We start from the raw sequence: 24,979 nt of genomic DNA, 5'->3' as shown, positions 1-24,979 counted from the left end.
TTTTCTTTGGAGCCTACTTCACCGTGGGCTTTGAACCACGGAGGTGGGGGGCACCTGGCTCACCCCAAGGAGGCAGCCCGGTTCCAAAACGAACGCACACCTGCCCAAACTCCTGCCACCAGGGTAACCCGGGCCAGATAATTTAATCTCTTCATTCACTGGTCACATTTTCCACGACAGAAACCATCTTTATACACAGTTTACTGTTGGTACACTGTTCAAAACAGCATTTAGTATGGCCACAGCACATAGTAATGTTTGCATTAGCCTCTGCCACAGGCCTGGAGCCAAGGGCTTCATTGGCAAAGGCTGCCACAGTGTCAGCAAAAACAACTCCTCACAACAGAATTCATTAATACATTATTCATGCTTAATGTCACATGACCTTACAATTCATGTTTATATCTGGATTTTCACTAACACATGGAACATTACACTTGCATGTTATCAAGAACATTATGCAGAGAAAAACATAACACGGCCAAACACGCATTATTATAAAACAAATAATTTGTCAACATAAACATTTACACGCTCATGTGTCCAGAAGTATCATTGGTCAGCTCAAGGAATGTGCCATACTTTGAGGCAGGCTGCAAACCACCCCACAACAATACTGTTAAATAGATGACTTGATCAATGGGTAAATGCACACAGTGTTCAACTAGATTTCCAAACATTTCAGCACACAATGTCAAATTAAGATATAGTTAATCAGCACATCATAATGAGCTCTACTCGACTTTACCCTCTTGGCATTGTTTCCATTACTGCCCAATAATTCTGTGAAAAAGTACTGCGTTAAAGTTCCCTAAGACATAACATACAAACCACATGTTCTCTTCTCAAGTGTTTCAGGCAGATCATTTTGTGGTGTTCAAACAAATAATCAAAACCAATTTTAGTGTCATTGTCCATCACGTAACACATTGTTTCAAAACAGGGGGGTGAAATACCTCATGCCCCTAGGGAAGTAGTTTTGAAGAACTATGACCTAACCTCACTAGAAATACCTGGCTCTTGTTATCAATGCCAGTTAAGGCCTGTAGGTGAATGGTAGTTTTTGTTAAATTCCAAATTCATCTTAACAAATCAATTTAACACCTACTTCAGGGTAGTTAAAGATATAGATTGTTAAGAGGTAAAGACAGTTATGTGACCCACATTGCAATTCATGCCTGCAACATGATGCCCATACAGTACTCTCACACAGTAACACACATACTGAACAACATTGGCTTAGTGTTTCTGTGGGCTATACAATGCAGCCAGTCTCAGAGTATAACACTTCATTACCGGATCATATAAAACTCTAGTATCCTGCTACCATCTTCCGTAGTCCACTGAACTGGAATAAAGTAACTTGAAAACATCCCCACAAAAAAAGAGAGAGAGCAAGAGGGAAAGCTAGTCATGTTTGTGTCAGAAAAATGTCTTGATGGTCCTCAACATAAGAAAAAGTGCCATGGTTGCTCCTACAGGTGGTCAGTCACAGTGACAGGGTTAGATCGACAGGGCTACGTGTCTTTCGGATACGGCGGATCGTCGTGCTTGCGTTCGGTCATCCGGGCACATTTCGGGCAAGTTGTGGAATTGTCATAGAAACAGTCCCTAAAGAGAAACAGCACACAGGAAATAGCCAAGTGTCAACCAATCACTGATATTATACATGAACACTACATATGTCTTATAAACGTGTCTGCCAGTGGAGGCTGGTGGGAGGCGCTATAGGAGGAATGGCTCAATGTATTGGCTGGAATGGAATGAGTGCAACAGAGTCGAACATGTGGTTTCCATATGTATGATGGGTTTGATACCGTTCCATTTATTCCATTCATTACAATGGGCTCGTCTTCCTATAGCTCCTCCCATCAGCCTCCTCTGGTGTCCACAGATAAGGGACTGACCTGTGGAAGACAGCAGAGCAGTCGTGGCACACTGAGGTGTGGCTGTCAAACGGGAACAGGATGTCTCCCTCCTTACACAGCTCACACATAAAGCCTTTGGCTTGGCACCGCTGGAGGGGGCAAAAGACAGAGCACAGCTCAGTATCACAGGTCTCTACAGCTTCAACAAAACATCTGCCTGCTCTGTTCCATTGGTTTTCTCCCCAGAATGAGTCGGGTTCTTCCTCACCTTTGTGACAGACAAGTACTGTATACAACTCACGTCACAGTCCAGTTTGATGTGCTTGGCAAAGGTAGTGTGGATCTCTGTGAGAGAGCAGCTGAGTCTGCCACTAGAGATGTCAATCAAATCCTGCAGCGAATACATGTCATTGTTCTCCACAAAGTGCTGGCGATCATGGAGCTAAGAGGGGAAGGAACATTCAAATAAATAAATAAATAAAAAATAAAAAATATATATATATATATATAGAGCGAGAGAGAGCTGAAACATTTCCATATCAATTAAATTAGGTTAACTGACCAACTGAATGTTAATTAACAGAATGTAATAACTAAAATCATTGCGTGAAATTTTAGCCCCTTTCACTGTAAAAACAAACCCTTACTTGGGACAATATTTTCTAACACTTATTTATTTTTACATTTGCATATGAACTAGAATAATCCCCTCTGGTGCTGTATGTATCCTACACCATAACTGCTCACAACTAAGCCTACATACGACTGTATGCATGTCAGAATGTACAGTAGCTGTGTAACGTCGAGGTCACCCATTAACTCACATAACTTGCATATTGACATTTGTGGCCTAGCATTACTAAGACCATTACCCCTTTTTGCTGACCATTACTCAGCAAAAAAAATAATAAAAAATAAAAAACATCCCTTTTTCAGGACCCTGTCTTTCAAAGGTCATTTGTAAAAGTCCAAATAACTTCACAGATCTTCATTGTAAAAGGGTTTATACACTGTTTCCCATTCTTGCTCAATGAACCATAAACAATTAATGAACATGCACCTGTGGAACGGTCGTTAAGACACTAACAGCTTACAGACGGTAGGCAATTAAGGTCAAAGTTATGAAAACATAGGACACTAAAGAGGCCTTTCTACTGACTCTGAAAAACACGAAAGAAATATGCCCAGGGTCCCTGTACATCTGCATGAACGTGCCTTAGGCATGCTGCAAGGAGGCATGAGGACTGCAGATGTGGCCAGGGTAATAAATTGCCATGTCAGTACTGTGAGACACCTAAGACAGCACTACAGGGAGACAGGACGGACACCATCGCTGGACCAGACAGGACTGGCAAAAAGTGCTCTTCACTGACGAGTCGCGGTTTTATCTCACCAGGGGTGATGATCGGATTCATGTTTATCTTCGAATAAATGAGTGTTAAACCGAGGCCTGTACTCTGGAGCGGGATCGATTTGGAGGTGGAAGGTCGTCACGGTCTGGGGCGGTGTGTCACAGCATCATCGGACTGAGCTTGTTGACATTGCAGGCAATCTCAACGCTGTGCGTTACAGGGAAGACATCCTCCTCCCTCATGTGGTACCCTTCCTGCAGGCTCATCCTGACATGACCCTCCAGCATGACAATGCCACCAGCCATACTGCTCATTCTGTGAGTGATTTTCTGCAAAACAGGAATGTCAGTGTTCTGCCATGGCCAGCGAAGAGCCTGGATCTCAATCCCAATGAGCACATCTGGGACCTGTTGGATCGGAGGGTGAGGGCTAGGGCCATTCCCCTCCCCCAGAAATGTCCGGGAAATTGCAGGTGCCTTGGTGGAAGACTGGGGTAACATCTCACAGCAAGAACTGGCAAATATGGTGCAGTCCATGAGAAGGAGATGCACTGCAGTACTTAATGCAGCAGGTGACCACACCAGGTACTGACTGTTACTTTTGATTTTGACCCCTCTTTGTTCAGGGACACATTTTTCCATTTCTGTTAGTCACATGTCTGTGGAACTTGTTCAGTTTATGTCTCAGTTTTTGAATCTCATGTTCATACAAATATTTACACGTTAGGTTCGCTGAAAATAAACACTTGACAGTGAGAGGACGTCTCTTTTTCTGTTGAGTTTATATGTACATATCTACTTCCATTTCCCCGTACCCTTGAACATCGACTCTGTAATCCATATACACTGAACAAAAATATAAAAACACAAAATGCAACCATTTCAAATGTTTTACTGAGTTAAAGTACATAAAGAAATTAGTTCATGGCTGTGCGAAAAACGCTGGATATTGGCAGGAACTGGAACATGCTGTTGTACACGTCATACCAGAGCATCCCAAACAGGCTCAATGTCTGGTGAGTATGCAGGCCATGAAGAACTGGAAAATGTTGTCCATAGCTTATGCCTTCCCATACCATAACCCCACCAGCAAACCACTCACCCAATCGACGCCATACACACTGTCTGCAATCTGCCCGGTACAGTTGAAACCGGGATTCATCTGTGAAGAGCACACTTCTCCAGCATGCCAGTGGCTATCAAAGTCGGTTACGATGCCAAACTGCAATCAGTTCAAGAACCCGGTGAAGACGGCGAGCACACAGGTGAGCTTCCCTGAGATGGTTTCATGAGAGTTTGTGCAGAAATTCTTTGGTTGTGCAAACCCACAGTTTCATCAGTTGTCTGGATGGCTGGTCTCAGATGATCGCACAGATGGAGGTCCAGGGCTGGCAAAGTTACATGTGGTCTGCAGTTGTGAGGCCAGTTGGACATATTCTCTAAAACGATGGCTTATTGTAGAGAAATTAACATTAAATTCTCTGGCAACAGCTCTGGGGTGACATTCCTGCTGTCAGCATGCCAATTGCACACTCCCTCAAAACTTGAGACATCTGTGGCATTGTGTTTTGTGACAAAAATGCACATTTTAAAAGTGGCCCTTTATCACCCCCAGCACAAGGTGCACCTATGTAATAATCAGCTTCTTGATAATGCCACACCGGTCAGGTGGATGGATTAACTTGGCAAAAGAGAAATACTCACTAACACATTTGTGCAAAGCATTTGAGAGAATTATGCTTTTTGTGCACATGGACAATTTATGGGATCTTTTATTTCAGCTCATGAAACATGGGACCAACACTTTACATGTTCCGTATTTATAGCCAATCTATAATTGTGCACTTATTCCTTGTGTTAATTGTTTTTTTCTATTATTATAAACATGTACATTACCAGTCAAAAGTTTGGACACACCTACTTATTCAAGGGTTTTTCTTTATTTTTTCTACTTTGTAGAATAATAGTGAAGACATCAAAACTATGGAATAACACATATGGAATCATGTAGTAACCAAAATAAAAATCTTCAAATAGCCACCCTTTGCCTTGACAGCTTTGCACATTCTTGGCATTCTCTAAACCAGCTTCATGAGGTAGTCACCTGGAATGCATGTGACAAGGTAGGGGGGTATACAGAAAACAGCCATATTTGGTAAAAAAACAAGTCCATATTATGGCAAGAACAGCTCAAATATGCAAAGAGAAACGACAGTTCATCATTACTTTAAGACATAAAGGGCAGTCAATACAGAACATTTCAAGAACTTTGAATGTTTCTTCAAGTGCAGTCGCAAAACCCATCAAGCGCTATGATGAAACTGGCTCTCATGAGGACCGCCACAGGAATGGAAGACACTGAGGATAATTTCATTAGAGTTACCAGCCAAAATAAATGCTTCACAGAGTTCAAGTAACGGACACATCTCAACATCAACTGTTCAGAGGAGACTGCGTGAATCAGGCCTTCATGGTCGAATTTCGACAAAGAAACCACTACTAAAGGACACCGAAAAGAAGAAGAGACTTGCTTGGGCCAAGAAACACAAGCAATGGAAATTAGACCGGTAAAAATGTGTACTTTGGTCTGATGAGTCCAAATTGGAGATTATTGGTCCTAACCGCCGTGTCTTTGTGAGACGTGGTGTGGGTGAACGGATGATCTCCGCATGTGCATTTCCCACCGTAAAGCATGGAGGAGGAGGAGGTGCTTTGCTGGTGACACGGTCTGTGATTTATTTAGAATTCAAGGCACACTTAACCAGCATGACTATCACAGCATTCTGCAGCGATACACCATCGCATCTGGCTTGGGCTCAGTGAGACGATCATTTGTTTTTCAACAGGACAATGACCCTTCAGGCTGTGTAAGGACTACTTGACCAATAATTAGAGTGATAGAGTGCTGCATCAGATGACCTGGCATCCACACCCCCCCGACCTCAACCATATTGAGCTGGTTTTGGAGGAGTCGGACTGCAGAGTGAGGGAAAAGCAGCAGACAAATGCGCAGCATATGTGGGAACTCCTTCAAGACTGTTGGATAAGCATTCCAGGTGAAGCTGGTTGAGAGAATGCCAAGAGTGTGCAATGTTGTCATCAAGGCAAAGGGTGGCTATTTGAACAATCTCAAACAAATAAATAAATTTTATATAACACTTTGGTTACTACATGATTCCATATGTACTATTTCATAGTTCTGATGTCTTCACTATTATTCTACAATGTAGAAAATAGTAAAAATAAAGAAAAACCTTTGAATGAGTAGGTGTTCTAAAACTTGACTGGTAGTGTGTGTATATATATTTATTTATTTTTCTTTATTGTATTCTGCATTGTTGGGAAGGGCCCATAAGTAAGCATTTTACTTCTACATCTACATCTGTTGTTTACGAAGCATGTGATAATTTAAACTTGATTTGATTCTTATATCAGTATGTTATTAATAAAAGGCCAGAGGATGGCGCTGTTGCAGCCCATACTATCAGCAATGACCTCAGCAAACATTGGTTCCTCTGGGTTGTTTAAAAATAAATACTGCTGCAAGACCTTTATGCAAGGCACTGGACACAAATGCAATGCCCTTTATGATGTTGTGGGAGTGTTGGGATGATGTGTTGATATTGCGGGGATGTTGCTGACCTGCAGTAGCAGCCGTGCCTCCATGGCCTCCTTACAGGTGATGAAGTAGGGCTTCATCAGTAGGATGTCCTGACGGAGCTTCTGCAGGGAGGAACACATTCACACACAAGCCATCAGTCACATCCTGATTCCATGGGCCAATGTCAGACACAACATGTTCTTTGGGAAATCGCTTTTGAATGTGCACCCCAACCCATATTTCTAATTTCATGTAACTATTTTTTTATATATACCATAAGCAAGTGTTTTTCCTTCTCTGGCCCGACAATCTGCCCAATGACAGAAACAGCTGTCTATCTCCCTCAGTATTCTAATCCCTCACCATAAAACACACTGGCACAAATTGAACTGCTGACTGGTGAGAATCTGCTGAAAACAAAGGCCTGGTCTACTGTTTGATAGTACAGACAAGGCAGAGCTACCAAAACAAGTTCTATAGCAAACCCAGACTTCATCCCAGTTTATATGGAGTGGAAATAGAGGGCCAACCAAAAACTGTACAAAAAGACAAAAACACATTTTAATGAATTTATGGCACAAAAAGAATCCCTGTTGCTGATATGTCACCTACCCTGATCTCCACTAGTTCCTCCACAAAGTTGAAGAGCAGTGGGTTTACCTCCCTCAGTTTCAATACAGGCCGAGGTAACATCAGGGCCAGGTAACGCATGGAGGAACGACATACCTGACCAGAGAGCAGGGGACACTGTTACGAGATAGAACTGCACAGAATGCAAATAGTCAAACACAGACATGAAGAAAACAGTGTTTTAATGTGTTCTGTCTCCATGTCATTCACTGTGATAGGGTTCTATGCGCTCAACATTATTATTCCCGGCTTCAGGCCTGGTTCTTCAGTGATTTTTATCCATTACACGGTCACCAAAGGAAACAGCAGTGCATTCTCTTACCAGCTGCTCATCATGTAATATAATGTAGAGTTTGTTGAAGTGCCTCGCTGTGTGAAAAACAGTGTGCTATTAGCATCTCACTTTGGTACCTTGCGTGGCTCAAACTCCCAGTTGTGGATGACGCGTGCAGGGATGACAGCGGTGTCATTCCAGTGGCAGGTGCTGCAATAGTACTGGCCCGTGTAGTCACACTGCCTGGCCTCGCTGGGCACGCCCTCTACAGGACAACACAGTGCAGCATGGGGCTCTGTGAGTGATTATAACACCACGCCACACAACTCTCACTGACGTAACTGTCTCAGAGACAACTCACAGTCACACACAACTCACTGATCATGCAACTAACACTGTCACACAACAGAACAAATATTTTCCTAATCACAACATAATTAAATGCTTAATGAGAGTCATTCTCAGCTATGCTGAGTTGTAGTAAATGCTCTAGCTAAATCTCTTTAGATCCCCACAGAGGAACACTAACACTTATTGGGCTCCAGGTTTATCTTGTACAGTATAGTAGGTTTAGTCACATTAGTCTGTGAGAGAAGAATGTCCACACAGCCCTAAAGGCCATTGACCCAGAGGTTAGGCATTGCTTTTATAACTGTGATTGTGTTATTAATACAACAAGGGTCCATAGACATCATGCCCATATATTTCAATTTGTGCTGACTGCTAATTGGCTATCAAGTCGGTCTCATAAAGGCTGAACACTCACTTAGTGACACAGGCGTGCGGCACTCAGCACAGCGGTAGTCCTGCCGGTCCAGCCCGATCTCTGGGCAGATGCTGAGCTCGTACTCTGACTTGTGGCTGACCTTTGACCTCACACAGGGCTTGTTGATGAGGTTCAAGCACTTGCTATGGCAACGGTAGTAACAACCTGCGAGAGGAACAGGGAGACAGAGATTAGTCAACAGCTAACTACTGTTTTAAAATTCAATATATGACTTAAGATTTTGGAGAGAAAGTTGGCCATACAGTACACCAACTAATTCAATCTCTCTCCCCAACTCAATTAACTAATCAGGGCCAACGTCGACCAATAGAAGGCCTCAAGAGGGCAGTGTTGCCTAGCAACTAAGCGCTATTCAGTTTTGGTTGCTTAGCAATGCTCTCTCTTTTATATGTTTACCCAAATTCAGCCATACAGCTGCAACCGTTCAGTGTCCATGAGATTTTACCACTGAGAACATTTTGGCTTAGTTTTAATGCACTCCCACCTGTGCAGGTGTACCAGGTCTGGATGAGGCCCCAGATGATAGTGCTGCACTTGTCACACGTCTGTTTCACACTCTTGCTCTTCTCCTTGGAGAAACGATGCTCCAACAGCACCCTCAGGTTTGGCTCATCCTCTTCAGGGTCCTGTTGAGTGACAAGGAGCAGAGCCAATCAGAACCCAGCACAAGAGCACAGCATTGTGTCAGAGGCCTACACTACAGTCTGTTATTAATCAACTGAACGAGTTCACTGTAGCACTTTCAACCCACTCATTCTCAGTGTGAATGACACCAAAACAACCCATATTTAAAACAATTCAGGCAATCCCAGCAGAATCCAGACACTTCATGAGCTATAAGGGGTGGTTTCACATGTTATTTTTTAAGTTAGATGTGACACAACCACAGAGAGAGTCTGACATAAAATGAGGAAACAGGGACACGAAGACCAAAACAAGACTTACAGTGCCTTCAGAAGGTATTCATACCCCTTGACTTATTCCACATTTTGTTGTTACAGTCTGAATGAAAAATGTATTAAATTGATTTCTCCTCTCTCACCCATCTAAAGACAATACCCCATAATGAGAAAGTGAAAACATGCTTTTACAAAGTTTTGCAAATATATTGAAAACAAAATACAGAAATATCTCATTTACATAAGTATTCAGACCCCTGAGTCAATACATGTTAGAATCACCTTTTGCAGTGATTACAGCTGTGAATCTTTTCGGGTAAATCTAAGCACTTTGCAACCTGGATTGTACAATCTTTTTAAAATTCTTCAAGCTCTATAAAGTTGGTTGTTGATCATCGCTAGACAGCCATTTTCAAGTCTTGCCATAGATTTAAGCTGATTTAAGTCAAAACTAACTAGGCCACTAGGAACATTCAATGTCATCTTGGTAAGCTAATCCAGTGTACATTTGGCCTTGTGTGTTATTATCCTGCTGAAAGGTGAATTTGTCTCCCAGAGTCTGTTGGAAAGCAGACTGAACAAGGGTTTCCCCTAGGATATTGCCTGTGCTTAGTTCTATAGCGTTTATTTTTATCCTGAATAAAACTCACTAGTCCTTGCTGATGACAAGCATACCCATAACATGATGCAGCCACCACCATGATTGAAAATATATAGATGGGTATTCAGTGATGTGTTTGCCCCAAACATAACGCTTTGTATTCTGGACATGAAGTCAATTTCTTAGCCACATCTTTTGCAGTTTTACTTTAGTGCCTTACTGCAAACAGGATGCATGTTTTGGAATATTCTTATTTTGTACAGGCATCCTTCTTTTCACTCTGGCATTTAGGTTTGTAATGTAGAGTAGCTACAATGTTGTTGATCCATATTCAGTTTACTCCTATCACAGCCTTTAAACTCTGTAACTGTTTTAATGTCACCATTGGCCTAATGGTGAAATCCCTGAGCGGTCTCCTTCCTCCCCGGCAACAGAGTTAGGAAGGGCACCTGTATCATTGTAGTGACTGAGTGTATTGATATGCCATCCAAAGTGTAATTAATAAGTTTACCATGCTCAAAGGGATATTTCAATGTCTTTTTTAAATAGATTTTTTACCAATATGTGCCCTTCTTTGCAAGGCATTGGAAAACCTCCCTGGTCTTTGTGGTTGAATCGGTGTTTGAAATTCATTGCTCGACTGAGGGACCTTACAGTTAATTGTGAGTGTGGGGTACAGAGATATGGTAGTCATTTAAAACAATTATGTTAAACACGATTATTGCACACTATTATTGAGTCCATGCAACTTGTAACTTGTTAAGCAAATGTTTACTCCTGAACTTATTTAGGCTTGCCATAACAAAGAGGGTGAATACTTATTGACTCAAGACATTTCAGCTTTTAATTTTTAATTAATTTGTAAACATTTCTAAAAACATAATTCCACTTTGACATTATTGGGTATTGTGTGTAGGTCAGTGACACAAGATCTCAATTTAATACATTTAAAATTTAGGCTATAAAACAACAAAATGTGGAAAAAGTCAAGGGGTGTGACCACTTTCTGAAAGCGCTGTATGTTACACATTAATATTGTACTGACATTTCAAGAGGTAGTGAATGATTTGTGAATGGTTTTCATGCATACACAGTTCACAAGTGCTCTGAAAACTGTTTGTTTATTTTTTTTTTTTTAAAGTTTGTCGACTCTTCTACGTAGATCCAACTACCTTCTTGCCATCTACCTCTCATGACTAATTTCTTACCCCCTTAACTCATGGTCTCTGGGTAGTTCAATACTTCCCTCCAGCCTCCCCTCTGGTCTTACCTTGAGCTCCTGTAGTTTGAGGCGTAGGTGGATCAGTTTGACCACAGCGTCCTTCTGTCTCTCTGAATGCTCAGGCAGCTCCAGGATTAATCTCTTACACTCCTCTATGGCCATCTTTAGCTGCTCAATGTCCAACGCTACAAACGAGTCCTGCACGGGGACATACAGTAAAAACACACAAACACACATACAGTGGGGCAAAAAAGTTTAGTCAAGTTCTCCCACTTAAAAATATGAGAGAGGCCTGTAATTGTCATCATAGGTACACTTCAACTATGACGGACAAAATGAGAAGAAGAAAAAAATCCTGAAAATCACATTGTAGGATTTTTTTATGAATTTATTTACAAATTATGGTGGAAAATAAGTATTTGGTCAACAACAAAAGTTGATCTCAATACTTTGTGATATACCCTTTGTTGGCAATGACAGAAGTCAAACGTTTTCTGTAAGTCTTCACACACGGTTGCTGGTATTTTGGCCCATTCCTCCATGCAGATCTCCTCTAGGACAGTGATGTTTTGGGGCTGTTGCTGGGCAACACGGACTTTCAACTCCCTCCAAAGATTTTCTATGGGGTTGAGATCTCGAGACTGACTAGGCCACTCCAGGACCTTGAAAATGCTTCTTACGAAGCCACTCCTTCGTTGCCTGGGCAGTGTGTTTGGGGTAATTGTCATGCTGAAAGACCCAGCCACATTTCATCTTCAATGCCCTTGCTGATGGAAGGAGGTTTTCACTCAAAATCTCACGATACATGGCCCCATTCATTCTTTCCTTTACACAGATCAGTCGTCCTGGTCCCTTTGCAGAAAAACAGCCCCAAAGCATGATGTTTCCACCCCCATGCTTCACAGTAGGTATGGTTCTCTTTGGATGCAACTCAGCATTCTTTGTCCTCCAAACACAACGAGTTGAGTTTTTACAAAAAAGTTATATTTTGGTTTCATCTGACTATATGACATTCTCCCAATCTTCTTCTGGATCATCCAAATGCTCTCTAGCAAACTTCAGACGGGCCAGGACATGTACTGGCTTAAGCAGGGGAACACGTCTGGCACTGCAGGATTTGAGTCCCTGGAGGCGTAGTGTGTTACTGATGGTAGGCTTTGTTACTTTGGTCCCCAGCTCTCTGCGGGTCATTCACTAGGTCCCCCAGGTTGGTTCTGGTATTTTTGCACACCGTTCTTGTGATAATTTTGACCCCACGGGGTGAGATCTTGCGTGGAGCCCCAGATCGAGGGAGATTATCAGTGGTCTTGTATGTCTTCCATTTCCTAATAATTGCTCCCACAGTTGATTTCTTCAAACCAAGCTGCTTACCTATTGCAGATTCAGTCTTCCCAGCCTGGTGCAGGTCTACAATTTTGTTTCTGGTGTCCTTTGACAGCTCTTTGGTCTTGGCCATAGTGGAGTTTGGAGTGTGACTGTTTGAGGTTGTGGACAGGTGTCTTTTATACTGATAACAAGTTCAAACAGGTGCCATTAATACAGGTAACGAGTGGAGGACAGAGGAGCCTCTTAAAAGAAGAAGTTACAGGTCTGTGAGAGCCAGAAATCTTGCTTGTTTGTAGGTGACCAAATACTTATTTTCAATCATAATTTGCAAATAAATTAATAAAAAATCCTACAGTGATTTTCTGGATTTTCTTCTCTTATTTTGTCTGACATAGTTGAAGTGTACCTATGATAAAATTACAGGCCTCTCATCTTTTTAAGTGGGAGAACTTGCACAATTGGTGGCTGACCAAATACTTTTTTGCCCCACTGGAAGTCCATGCATGGGCAAACACGGGCACCAAATCTCACATTAACACATACTGATTGCCATTTAAACTGCACATAGACAAATGTATCCATCACAGTCGTGTTTTCAATATGAATTACTTTTCATGCAACCACACCGACTGGTCAGTGGTTCACCAACATCCAAAATGTCCGTATAAGGATTGTCCTTACGACAGGTCGAGAGAAGTGATCCTCTGCCAGTCCCAGGTCCATGGCTCGGTCCAAACTCTGGCTTCGGCTCTCAGAGGAGAAGAGCTCAGGTCTCAGCTCTGAGAAAAGACAGACAAGAAGTACTGTAAGCATTGTTCTCTCTCGCACACACACAACCTTTTACAGAACACACATTTGTCTAAAAGGAGTTTCACCCTCTGAGTGGATAAAGCAGCCACAAGATAATGTTTTTATACAAATACGTGCTCTGTTTAAAACCAGAGGGAAACAGGGAAGGACTACTGCCTTTGAAGTGCTAAAGGTTGCTAGGTAACAGAATTAAGGCTATGCAGCCTCAAGATTAACAGGAAGATATGGTTAACCTAACAGTCCCACTGTACGGATGTGGGCCAGACATCAGTTTACGCTCCCACAATTTCCACCTCACCTATTGGATTTAACAAAGGCTATCGTCCCTGATTTGCAATAATCTTATTCTTCTTCGTAAAATTATTTGGGACACGTTTATGCTACTTCATTAAAGGCTTTGACAACAAAGAACTTAAAATTATAGTACAAAGGCAAGTCATGGCAGATAGGAGCTTTATTCTCTGACACCAACTCAAATGTGGGTTTCTGTATTATCAGACTAATCACACAGATCAAAGCATTCTGACAATCTGATAAAGAAAGTTCTCCTTGGTTTAGCTCGGCTCCCAATTTCAGCACCAGAGCATACACAGTTCAGCTCTTCAGGCATTAAATCAAAGTGAGTGCTGGTAGGCTTGGGGGCATGTAAACGGATCAAATATTTAAAGCCTTAGAGGAACCAGAGAGAGGCTTTAAGCCATTTTGTGTGGTTTTGTGCCAGGGTACACAGTACAAGATTTTGGCTGAGGGCTAGCCTCTTTGAAACTCTAAGCTTCTACATCTCCAAAGACCACTTCCTGATAAAAAGCTGCTTCCCAAAGCTTTTACTTTTGGCTGTAACAGACGCCTCAACACAGTAAGAAACCGATCAATTAGGCCTAAAGATCCAGAGGGACAAGATTCCCCTCCTATCATAAAAAATATATATATATGTATAATGAAAATACAGAGATGCTACATGACATTTGCAATTACATCAACAGTTAGCCTGGACCACAAACAGATGTCTACCCTCAGCAAGAAGCATTTTGGGTGTCTAACAATTGACTAGTTCATCAGATAGACCTAAAGCCAGAACATATCATTACAAACAAACAACATTCAGCAGGTAGTAGTCTCAAGTTAGTCTGTATCAAGTAAACCCATAGCTAATCTCCCTATCTAGGCCTGCATATTTCTTGTACCTGCATACACCTCAGATGACATCATGGTAGCGAGAGACAAGATATCCTGAGTCACTGGCTGCCAGAGAGAGCTGGAGAGGCAGACAGATGCAGCAGAAGCCTAAGCAGTGTTCTAGTCAACTGAGCTAAGTGTAGGCATATGATTACAGGAATCGTTCTGAACCACAGTACTACCTAATGCTCCTGTCTCAGTTCCTCTCATTACTTTTGGCCCACAACTACAGATCCAGGGTCAGTTTGTGTTGTTGATGAGCTCATAACGGTTAGGGCGCTGTTGCAAGATTGGTACTAAATCAGATATTAAGCAACAGAGATGGAAGAAACAGCAGCCTTCTTCCTCTTTCAGTCTATACTGTTGTTCAGCTGTAGTCAGTCAGTCACATCATTTCAAAATGTATAGATTGTTCCATCTCTTACAGACTATAGTTCTGCAGACAATGCTTGCTCTGGTACAGGTTGCAGCTCTAATCTTGCAGATGCAGCCTGGCTGCACAGACAACATGAACTGACTTCACACCAGGCTACTGCACTACTGCTGCAGTGTCATCAGGTTGTCGGCCCATCCATTCTCCAGGCCTTTGCTGAGATGAGCAAAACACACAGAATCTGCCTCTGCATTCTCTTCTCATCACATGGCAATCACATTCAGCACTGATGTTAATTCATTTCACATGTATACTGGGACCTATCAATGAACTAAGCTACTACCCAACGCGCCAGTCAAACTCACCATCTTGAGGAGGGGTTCCGCCCTCCTCCTCCTCCCCCCGGTCAAAGGGGTTGAGGCGGGCTTGGCGAAAAGAAGCAGGTCTCTCATGATATTCCATCTCACAGGCTACATCTGTGGAAGACACACAACACATGGTCAGTCATGAACCAGAAGGACGAGAGACACACGGACTAGGCTACGTTCCACCAAGCCAAGCCTCAAGAGAAGGGGGGGGGGGTCGCTCTCACTTGACGCTCCCTCAAGGACAAAGTGGATATTTTATATCCAGTCAATATGGCTGCATTGACATTTATTGCTTTGGTATTTGATAATGGGAGTGTTGATCTTCCCTGTTTTATAGACGAAGGTGAGCTACCGTAAGCATGAGGATATGGGTACAGAGAATTGGTACTCAGGCATTGTTGATATGCCATGTTATGATGTCTTGTAGGGATCAGATATTGACACATGTAATATGCATTATCACAGACACATAACCGTAGCAGTCATCAGAGCTGCAGGATCAGCTCAGATGAGCACCCACACTGTCTGAAAACAAGCAAGACTCCCATTAAAAGTAATAGTTTAGAGGGTTGACACTGTTTTTGCTTTGACTTATAACCTAAACATGTCCTCAAATACTAGTTTATAATTTTACATGCATTTTAGAAGCTATTTTATCAGAGGTGGGACCAAGTCACTATTATTCGAGTCACAAGCAAGTGTAAAGTCACAAGATGAGCCTCAAGTCGAGTCCCAAGTAGAACGGTTCAAGACTCGAGTCAAGTACAAGTCGTGCATTCTAAGAGCAAGTCAATTCCAGTCACAATTTTAAGTCAAGTCTCAAGTTTAAAATGTTTTTTAAACTATACATGCAATGCCTTGTTCAACTACAAATCTTTATTTATTGGGTCTACCAGACATACCTTTGGATTATTTTGTCTACAGCACATTTTGATGATGTAATTGTAAAATAGGGACCTTGCAGCAGTCATAAGGGCGTGACATCAGCAGAAGACACTCAACATGCTCAGAGTGTAGACCTATTTACACCTTGGTGATCCAATGGTGAAAGCGCCATATCATACAAAATATACAAATAGATTGACCTAATATACACCGGCAATAGCCTCTGTATCAGGCTGAACCTGTCCTATCTGACACAGGTAGACTGTACAGCCTCCCCCTGAGAAAGCAAATGGAATCTAACAGGAGCTCAAACAGGTAGACCTACATTATATAAGCACTTGGCACCCAAGACCATACAATTAGCTATTACAACCAATAAACTGGTTCTAAAATGTCAAATGAAAATTTCCACATCCATCTTAAATCAGACTTAATGATAATTCATGATATTTCATCACCATGCATTCATGGAACAATAATTTGTTCACGCACAACAAACATGACAGACATAAGACACAGATACACGGAACTCCGACATAATCAGGGAATTATGGACAAAGGAAACTATACATTTAATTAAATAAACATTACTTCTACCTCATGAGTCTTACGAACGTTCATATGCACTATACACATCGCGCGATGTGTATAGTGCACATGAATGTTTGGCTAAATTAAATGGTATCGATCGTATGTTTATCAAACCAGAAACAGAAATGTCTACGTGTTGCAATAAACGGTATGGGGATAGAATTATGAAACTTTAGCAATTATTTTAGTATTCGATGGAATATGTATTTACCTAATAGGGCCTATGAATTTCAGCGTGTGAAAGCAACGGCAAACTCTTAAACAACAGGAAAACGTGATGGGTATAATTTGTGAAAACGTTCCAACAGTAGTCTGTAACAAAAACTTCGTAAAGTACAAGGTTGCCAACAAACGCATACAAAGTAGCATGATTAATTCACCTAGCTAACTAGCTTCCGAATAGGCATCAACTCACCACGTAACTTATTATTAATGTTTGTCCATAGGTTACCAGACATACATTTTTCGGAATAAAACGTGGTGAGTGAAAATCTTAATGAAATAGCCCACTCCCTACCCGGTATCTCATTCTGCCGCTTTACAACATTGTACGCGTTGTTTGTTGGCAACCTTGTTATTTACGAAGTTGTTGGAACAGATTCCTGTTGGAACGTTCCACAAAATATACCCACCCGGAAAAAAACGTTCACTGGCAGGCGTTTGGAGAGCGCAAGTGAAAATCCGCGCAGGAGGCTATGGTGCGTCTTCGCCACAATAATACATTTTAACAACAAATTCCAAATGCCAGCTTCACAAGTAAATTACCAATTTCAAGCAATTGTTACATACCAAAACACCAGTAGGCCTATGATAATAAGTGTTGCCCCATTGCTGGTAAGTTTACAAAGTAAAGCGTTAATATTCTTGATCACCACATTTTTTTGGAGCTGCATATTTATTTATTATGGCAATCGTCTATTCCTACAATTAGACGTTTGCGCTGCACTCGATCGTATAGTTGCACAGCAAATCATCAATCGCTTCGCTAGCTCACCCGACCTGTGATGATTGACAGTTTGCTAGTCCAAACAGAGTGCCGCGTGTGCGTTTCACTAGCCAATCTGTTGCAGGTTTTTTGCAAGGGCGATGCTGCGGCTACTGTCTCTTGCTGCTTTTATTTATTTATTTATTTATTTTACCTTTATTTAACCAGGTAGGCAAGTTGAGAACAAGTTCTCATTTACAATTGCGACCTGGCCAAGATAAAGCAAAGCAGTTCGACAGATAAAACGACACAGAGTTACACATGGAGTAAAAACAAACATACAGTCAATAATGCAGTATAAACAAGTCTATATACAATGTGAGCAAATGAGGTGAGAAGGGAGGTAAAGGCAAAAAAGGCCAAGATGGCAAAGTAAATACAATATAGCAAGTAAAATACTGGAATGGTAGTTTTGCAATGGAAGAATGTGCAAAGTAGAAATAAAAAAATAATGGGGTGCAAAGGAGCAAAATAAATAAATAAATTAAAATTAAATACAGTTGGGAAAGAGGTAGTTGTTTGGGCTAAATTATAGGTGGGCTATGTACAGGTGCAGTAATCTGTGAGCTGCTCTGACAGTTGGTGCTTAAAGCTAGTGAGGGAGATAAGTGTTTCCAGTTTCAGAGATTTTTGTAGTTCGTTCCAGTCATTGGCAGCAGAGAACTGGAAGGAGAGGCGGCCAAAGAAAGAATTGGTTTTGGGGGTGACTAGAGAGATATACCTGCTGGAGCGTGTGCTACAGGTGGGAGATGCTATGGTGACCAGCGAGCTGAGATAAGGGGGGACTTTACCTAGCAGTGTCTTGTAGATGACATGGAGCCAGTGGGTTTGGCGACGAGTATGAAGCGAGGGCCAGCCAACGAGAGCGTACAGGTCGCAATGGTGGGTAGTATATGGGGCTTTGGTGATAAAACGGATTGCACTGTGATAGACTGCATCCAATTTGTTGAGTAGGGTATTGGAGGCTATTTTGTAAATGACATCGCCAAAGTCGAGGATTGGTAGGATGGTCAGTTTTACAAGGGTATGTTTGGCAGCATGAGTGAAGGATGCTTTGTTGCGAAATAGGAAGCCAATTCTAGATTTAACTTTGGATTGGAGATGTTTGATATGGGTCTGGAAGGAGAGTTTACAATCTAACCAGACACCTAAGTATTTGTAGTTGTCCACGTATTCTAAGTCAGAGCCGTCCAGAGTAGTGATGTTGGACAGGCGGGTAGGTGCAGGCAGCGATCGGTTGAAGAGCATGCATTTAGTTTTACTTGCATTCAAGAGCAATTGGAGGCCACGGAAGGAGAGTTGTATGGCATTGAAGCTTGCCTGGAGGGTTGTTAACACAGTGTCCAGAGAAGGGCCGGAAGTATACAGAATGGTGTCGTCTGCGTAGAGGTGGATCAGGGACTCACCAGCAGCAAGAGCGACCTCATTGATGTATACAGAGAAGAGAGTCGGTCCAAGAATTGAACCCTGTGGCACCCCCATAGAGACTGCCAGAGGTCCGGACAGCAGACCCTCCGATTTGACACACTGAACTCTATCAGAGAAGTAGTTGGTGAACCAGGCGAGGCAATCATTTGAGAAACCAAGGCTGTCGAGTCTGCCGATGAGGATATGGTGATTGACAGAGTCGAAAGCCTTGGCCAGATCAATGAATACGGCTGCACAGTAATGTTTCTTATCGATGGCGGTTAAGATATCGTTTAGGACCTTGAGCGTGGCTGAGGTGCACCCATGACCAGCTCTGAAACCGGATTGCATAGCAGAGAAGGTATGGTGAGATTCGAAATGGTCGGTAATCTGTTTATTGACTTGGCTTTCGAAGACCTTAGAAAGGCACGGTAGGATAGATATAGGTCTGTAGCAGTTTGGGTCAAGAGTGTCCCCCCCTTTGAAGAGGGGGATGACCGCAGCTGCTTTCCAATCTTTGGGAATCTCAGACGACACGAAAGAGAGGTTGAACAGGCTAGTAATAGGGGTGGCAACAATTTCGGCAGATAATTTTAGAAAGAAAGGGTCCAGATTGTCTAGCCCGGCTGATTTGTAGGGGTCCAGATTTTGCAGCTCTTTCAGAACATCAGCTGAATGGATTTGGGAGAAGGAGAAATGGGGAAGGCTTGGGCGAGTTGCTGTTGGGGGTGCAGTGCTGTTGTCCGGGGTAGGAGTAGCCAGGTGGAAAGCATGGCCAGCCGTAGAAAAATGCTTATTGAAATTCTCAATTATGGTGGATTTATCAGTGGTGACAGTGTTTCCTATCTTCAGTGCAGTGGGCAGCTGGGAGGAGGTGTTCTTATTCTCCATGGACTTTACAGTGTCCCAGAACTTTTTTGAGTTAGTGTTGCAGGAAGCAAATTTCTGCTTGAAAAAGCTAGCCTTGGCTTTTCTAACTGCCTGTGTATAATGATTTCTAGCTTCCCTGAACAGCTGCATATCACGGGGGCTGTTCGATGCTAATGCAGAACGCCATAGGATGTTTTTGTGTTGGTTAAGGGCAGTCAGGTCTGGGGAGAACCAAGGGCTATATCTGTTCCTGGTTCTAAATTTCTTGAATGGGGCATGTTTATTTAGGATGGTTAGGAAGGCATTTAAAAAAAATATCCAGGCATCCTCTACTGACGGGATGAGATCAATATCCTTCCAGGATACCCCGGCCAGGTCGATTAGAAAGGCCTGCTCGCAGAAGTGTTTCAGGGAGCGTTTTACAGTGATGAGTGGCGGTCGTTTGACCGCTGACCCATTACGGATGCAGGCAATGAGGCAGTGATCGCTGAGATCTTGGTTGAAGACAGCAGAGGTGTATTTAGAGGGGAAGTTGGTTAGGATGATATCTATGAGGGTGCCCGTGTTTAAGGTTTTGGGGAGGTACCTGGTAGGTTCATTGATAATTTGTGTGAGATTGAGGGCATCAAGTTTAGATTGTAGGATGGCTGGGGTGTTAAGCATGTTCCAGTTTAGGTCGCCTAGCAGCACGAACTCTGAAGATAGATGGGGGGCAATCAGTTCACATATGGTGTCCAGAGCACAGCTGGGGGCAGAGGGTGGTCTATAGCAGGCGGCAACAGTGAGAGACTTGTTTTTAGAGAGGTGGATTTTTAAAAGTAGAAGTTCAAATTGTTTGGGTACAGACCTGGATAGTAGGACAGAACTCTGCAGGCTATCTTTGCAGTAGATTGCAACACCGCCCCCTTTGGCAGTTCTATCTTGTCTGAAAATGTTGTAGTTTGGAATTAAAATGTCTGAGTTTTTGGTGGTCTTCCTAAGCCAGGATTCAGACACAGCTAGAACATCCGGGTTGGCAGAGTGTGCTAAAGCAGTGAATAGAACAAACTTAGGGAGGAGGCTTCTAATGTTAACATGCATGAAACCAAGGCTATTACGGTTACAGAAGTCGTCAAAAGAGAGCGCCTGGGGAATAGGAGTGGAGCTAGGCACTGCAGGGCCTGGATTCACCTCTACATCGCCAGAGGAACATAGGAGGAGTAGAATAAGGGTACGGCTAAAAGCTATGAGAATTGGTCGTCTAGAACGTCTGGAACATAGAGTAAAAGGAGGTTTCTGGGGGCGATAAAATAGCATCAAGGTATAATGTACAGACAAATGTATGGTAGGATGTGAATACAGTGGAGGTAAACCTAGGTATTGAGTGATGAAGAGAGAGATATTGTCTCTAGAAACATCGTTGAAACCAGGAGATGTCATTGCATGTGTGGGTGGTGGAACTAATAGGTTGGATAAGGTATAGTGAGCAGGACTAGAGGCTCTACAGTGAAATAAGCCAATAAACACTAACCAGAACAGAAATGGACAAGACATATTGACATTAAGGAGAGGCATGCTTAGTCGAGTGATCAAAAGGGTCCGGTGAGTGGAGAGGTTGGTTGGTGATTTAGACAGCTAGCCAGGGCATCGGTAGCAAGCTAGCATAGGATGGAGGTCTGTTGTTAGCTACCTCTTGCGTTCCGTCAGTAGATTAGTGGGGTTCCGTGTGGTAGAGGGGATTAATCCAAATCACACAACAACAAAAATAAAAACAATAGATATAGTTATAGAGGCCCAAGAAGAAAACATAATAATAATAATAAAAAAAATATATATATAAAAAAAATTGTCCGATTGTCTATTCAGATAGCAGCCGGTAAGACAGCTAACGGTTAGCAGGCCGCAGATGGGCGTTCAGGAGCCAGCCGAATAACTCCTTCGGGTAGATAACGTCGGCAGTCCAGTTGTGAAGGCCCGGTGGGGCTCCGCGAAAGCAGTAAAACGGGTCCGGATAGGTGACTGCAGCCCAGGTGTGATTGATGGAACTCAGGAGTGATTGACGGAGCTTGCTAGCTCCGGAATAATTGATGTTTGCTCCGGAATCGACGAAGGCCGATAGTCACACGGATAGCAGCTAGCTAGCTGTGAGATCCGGGTATGAATGTCCAGAGAGCAGTCGAAATCCAGGGACATGGAGAGAAAAATTGGTCCGGTATGTTCCGTTCCGAGCCGCGCTGCGCCGTACAGAACTGGCGATAGATTTTCGAGCTAAAGGATAGCTGATGACCACAAACCGTGGTTAGCTGAATACTAACGATTTGCCAGTAAAGGAGCTAACTAGCTTCTGAACTAGCTTCTGGATTAGCTTCTGGCTAGTTTCAGGCTAGCTTCTTGGAGTTTCTGGCTAGCTTCTTGGAGGATTACAGATCTGAGGTAAATAATACTTTTTTATAAATATACATTGGTGAGGCGGGTTGCAGGAGAGTGTTTTGAAGATGAGTTGATGGAAAATAAAAATAAAATGTATGTGAAAAAGTTGTAAATATATATATATACAGGACACGACAAGACGAGGACAAAAGACGTCTGAACTGCTATGCCACCTTGGTTGTGGAAGTCAATCCACGTATACTCTGTGCCACAAAATGAGTGACAAAACCTGGCCAGATAATTTTAATTCATGAATCTCAGGTCAAAGTCGAGTAATTTTCTTTTCTATCAAGTCATCAAATTTGTTACTTGGGTCAAGACTCGAGTCGAAGTCATGTGACTGAGTCGAGGACTGAGTCGTATGACAATATTTTAGTTTGACAATAATTCTATGAAACCATTTTTGATATCACATGCCTTACTTTTATTTTTCTACGTAACTAAAATCAGGAGTATGCCTCTACTGTCGTTTATTCAATTTAGACTGTTTTGGATATCTCCCTGACCAATATGGCTGCCATATCACTACATTCTGGAACTTCAAGGGTTTCTGACATCAGCCCTCTATCTAGTAATTTACTAGTATTTCAACTAGCTAGGTAGCTAACGTTACCTACAAAACGAAAGGGTAGCACGTAAAAATGTTCCGAGTTTTAAAACATTGGAAGACTTGCATAAGCCAGGCAGCCAGCAACTTTAAACGGCAATGTTAGCTATGTAATCTAAAATCACTGTAAATAGTAATAGCTAGCTAGCAAAACTGTCGTTAGCTTAGCTAGCTAGACTACTTGCTAGCTAACATTCCCTAGACAGGTATACTTACCCCATTGTCGACCTCCAAACAACAATATTTCATCCGTATATGATTGATGTTGGACACTTTAAACGCCGTGCATTCAGTTTTATTCGCAAATATATCCTGTATCCTTCTTGGGTTCTCTGTCATCAGCATCACACATAATGATTCCAATGTTTTCTCTGGATGTGTCAGCGCAGGAATACTGCTCTGCAGCGATACCTCGCGGGCAGTTTATGTAACAGCAACCATATGACTGGTGTTTTTGCAGGCAGTATTGGTATGCACTTGATGCATGCGTGCATGATACAACATTCATAAATCAACCTGTATAACGTGGCATTTTGTTTCTTGTATCACTAGCTCTGGCTTAACTCCTCAAAAATGAGCTACACAAATCTGAGTAGCATTTGGTGAAGATTGCTTTGGGACATTGCTTTTTCAGTCTTGATCTGCTTGTTTTAAACCAACAGGGGCATCAGCTCATGAATGCCAGTGCAAGAAAGGAAAAGATAAATCTTGTTTTTATGTTGGTGGTCATTATAGAGCCATTTCTCAAGTAGCTCTTCTCATCGCTCCTCTATAATGTGTTAATAGAACTAGATATGTCCTTTACTTTGCTAACAGTGTCAAATACTTTCCCTCTACCATTTATTTTTGTTTATTTATTTCACCTTTATTTAACCAGGTAGGCAAGTTGAGAACAAGTTCTCATTTACAATTGCGACCTGGCCAAGATAAAGCAAAGCAGTTCGACACATACAACAACACAGAGTTACACATGGAGTAAAACAAACATACAGTCAATAATACAGTAGAAAAATAAGTCTATATACAATGTGAGCAAATTAGGTGAGATAAGGGCCATGCCATGGTGGCGAAGTAAATACAATATAGCAAGTAAAACACTGGAATGGTAGATTTGCAGTGGAAGAATGTGCAAGGTAGAGATAGAAATAATGGTGTGCAAAGGAGCAAAATAAATAAATACAGTAGAGGGAGAGGTAGTTGTTTGGGCTAAATAATAGATGGGCTATGTACAGGTGCAGTAATCTGTGAGCTGCTCTGACAGCTGGTGCTTAAAGCTAGTGAGGGAGATAAGTGTTTCCAGTTTCAGAGATTTTTGTAGTTCGTTCCAGTCATTGGCAGCAGAGAACTGGAAGGAGAGGCGACCAAAGGAAGAATTGGTTTTGGGGGTGACCAGAGAGTTATGCCTGCTGGAGCATGTGGTACAGGTGGGTGCTTTTTTCAGTAAGACCGGGTGGAAAAATGGCTACCTCTGTCTTTTGCAAGAGAAATAGACTAAGAGCCGTCAGGTGGACACTGACGCAATGTTGTTGTACACGCTTATTTTTCCAAATCCAAGTCTTGTGATACTAGACACATTAAGGAAGCCATAGAAAAAGGAATCTCGTTTATATCCCATTCACTGCTCTATAAGGAAGCATAGGAAGGGACTCTTATTTAGAAACTACTGCGTTCCTGATTGGATTTTTCTCATTCTTTTGCCTGCTATATCAGTTCTGTTATACTCACAGACAATATCTTCACAGTTTTTGAAACTTTAGAGTGTTTTCTATCCTAAGATGTTAATTATGCACCTGTGGAACGGTCGTTAAAACACTAACAGCTTACAGACGGTAGGCAATTAGGGTCAAAGTTATGAAAACTTAGGACACTAAAGAGGCCTTTCTACTGACTCTGAAAGACACTAAAAGAAAGATGCCCAGCGTCCCTGCGGAAATGTGCC

At 42.3% G+C, this 24,979-nt stretch overlaps 1 protein-coding gene across 7 annotated transcripts; it reads right to left on the bottom strand.

Annotated features, from left to right (window-relative positions):
* Nucleotides 1–128: 128 nt before the first annotated feature.
* LOC109895363 (differentially expressed in FDCP 8 homolog) lies at nt 129–23,441 on the bottom strand. Of its 7 annotated transcripts, none has more exons than XM_020488998.2 (12): nt 23,257–23,441; nt 15,284–15,394; nt 13,241–13,338; nt 11,282–11,431; nt 8,996–9,137; nt 8,491–8,655; nt 7,862–7,989; nt 7,433–7,546; nt 6,862–6,942; nt 2,170–2,310; nt 1,908–2,017; nt 129–1,611 (listed from the first exon to the last, which is right to left on the bottom strand). In XM_020488998.2, exons 2-12 carry the CDS (start codon nt 15,378–15,380, stop codon nt 1,518–1,520), a joined length of 1,320 nt encoding a protein of 439 aa, XP_020344587.1. In that variant the 5' UTR covers nt 15,381–15,394; nt 23,257–23,441; the 3' UTR covers nt 129–1,517. The 7 variants fall into 7 exon arrangements, with proteins under 7 accessions (XP_020344587.1, XP_020344592.1, XP_020344588.1 ...); XM_020489003.2 differs by having other exon boundaries at nt 13,169–13,338; nt 23,257–23,425; XM_020488999.2 differs by lacking the exon at nt 23,257–23,441 and adding an exon at nt 17,552–17,732.
* Nucleotides 23,442–24,979: the final 1,538 nt, after the last annotated feature.

Source organism: Oncorhynchus kisutch, linkage group LG8, assembly GCF_002021735.2.
Source record: "Oncorhynchus kisutch isolate 150728-3 linkage group LG8, Okis_V2, whole genome shotgun sequence".
Lineage (NCBI taxonomy): Eukaryota > Metazoa > Chordata > Actinopteri > Salmoniformes > Salmonidae > Oncorhynchus > Oncorhynchus kisutch.
This window is presented reverse-complemented; position numbering and strand designations above follow the sequence as displayed.

Coding starts and splice junctions, on each gene's coding strand:
- LOC109895363 (XM_020488998.2), bottom strand. CDS start 15,380: ATGGAATATCATGAGAGACCTGCTTCTTTTCGCCAAGCCCGCCTCAAC. Junction 9,138..11,281: donor TCAAACTACAGGAGCTCAAG/GTAAGACCAGAG, acceptor GTCACTCAACAG/GACCCTGAAGAGGATGAGCC. Junction 7,990..8,490: donor CCGCACGCCTGTGTCACTAA/GTGAGTGTTCAG, acceptor GTTGTCCTGTAG/AGGGCGTGCCCAGCGAGGCC.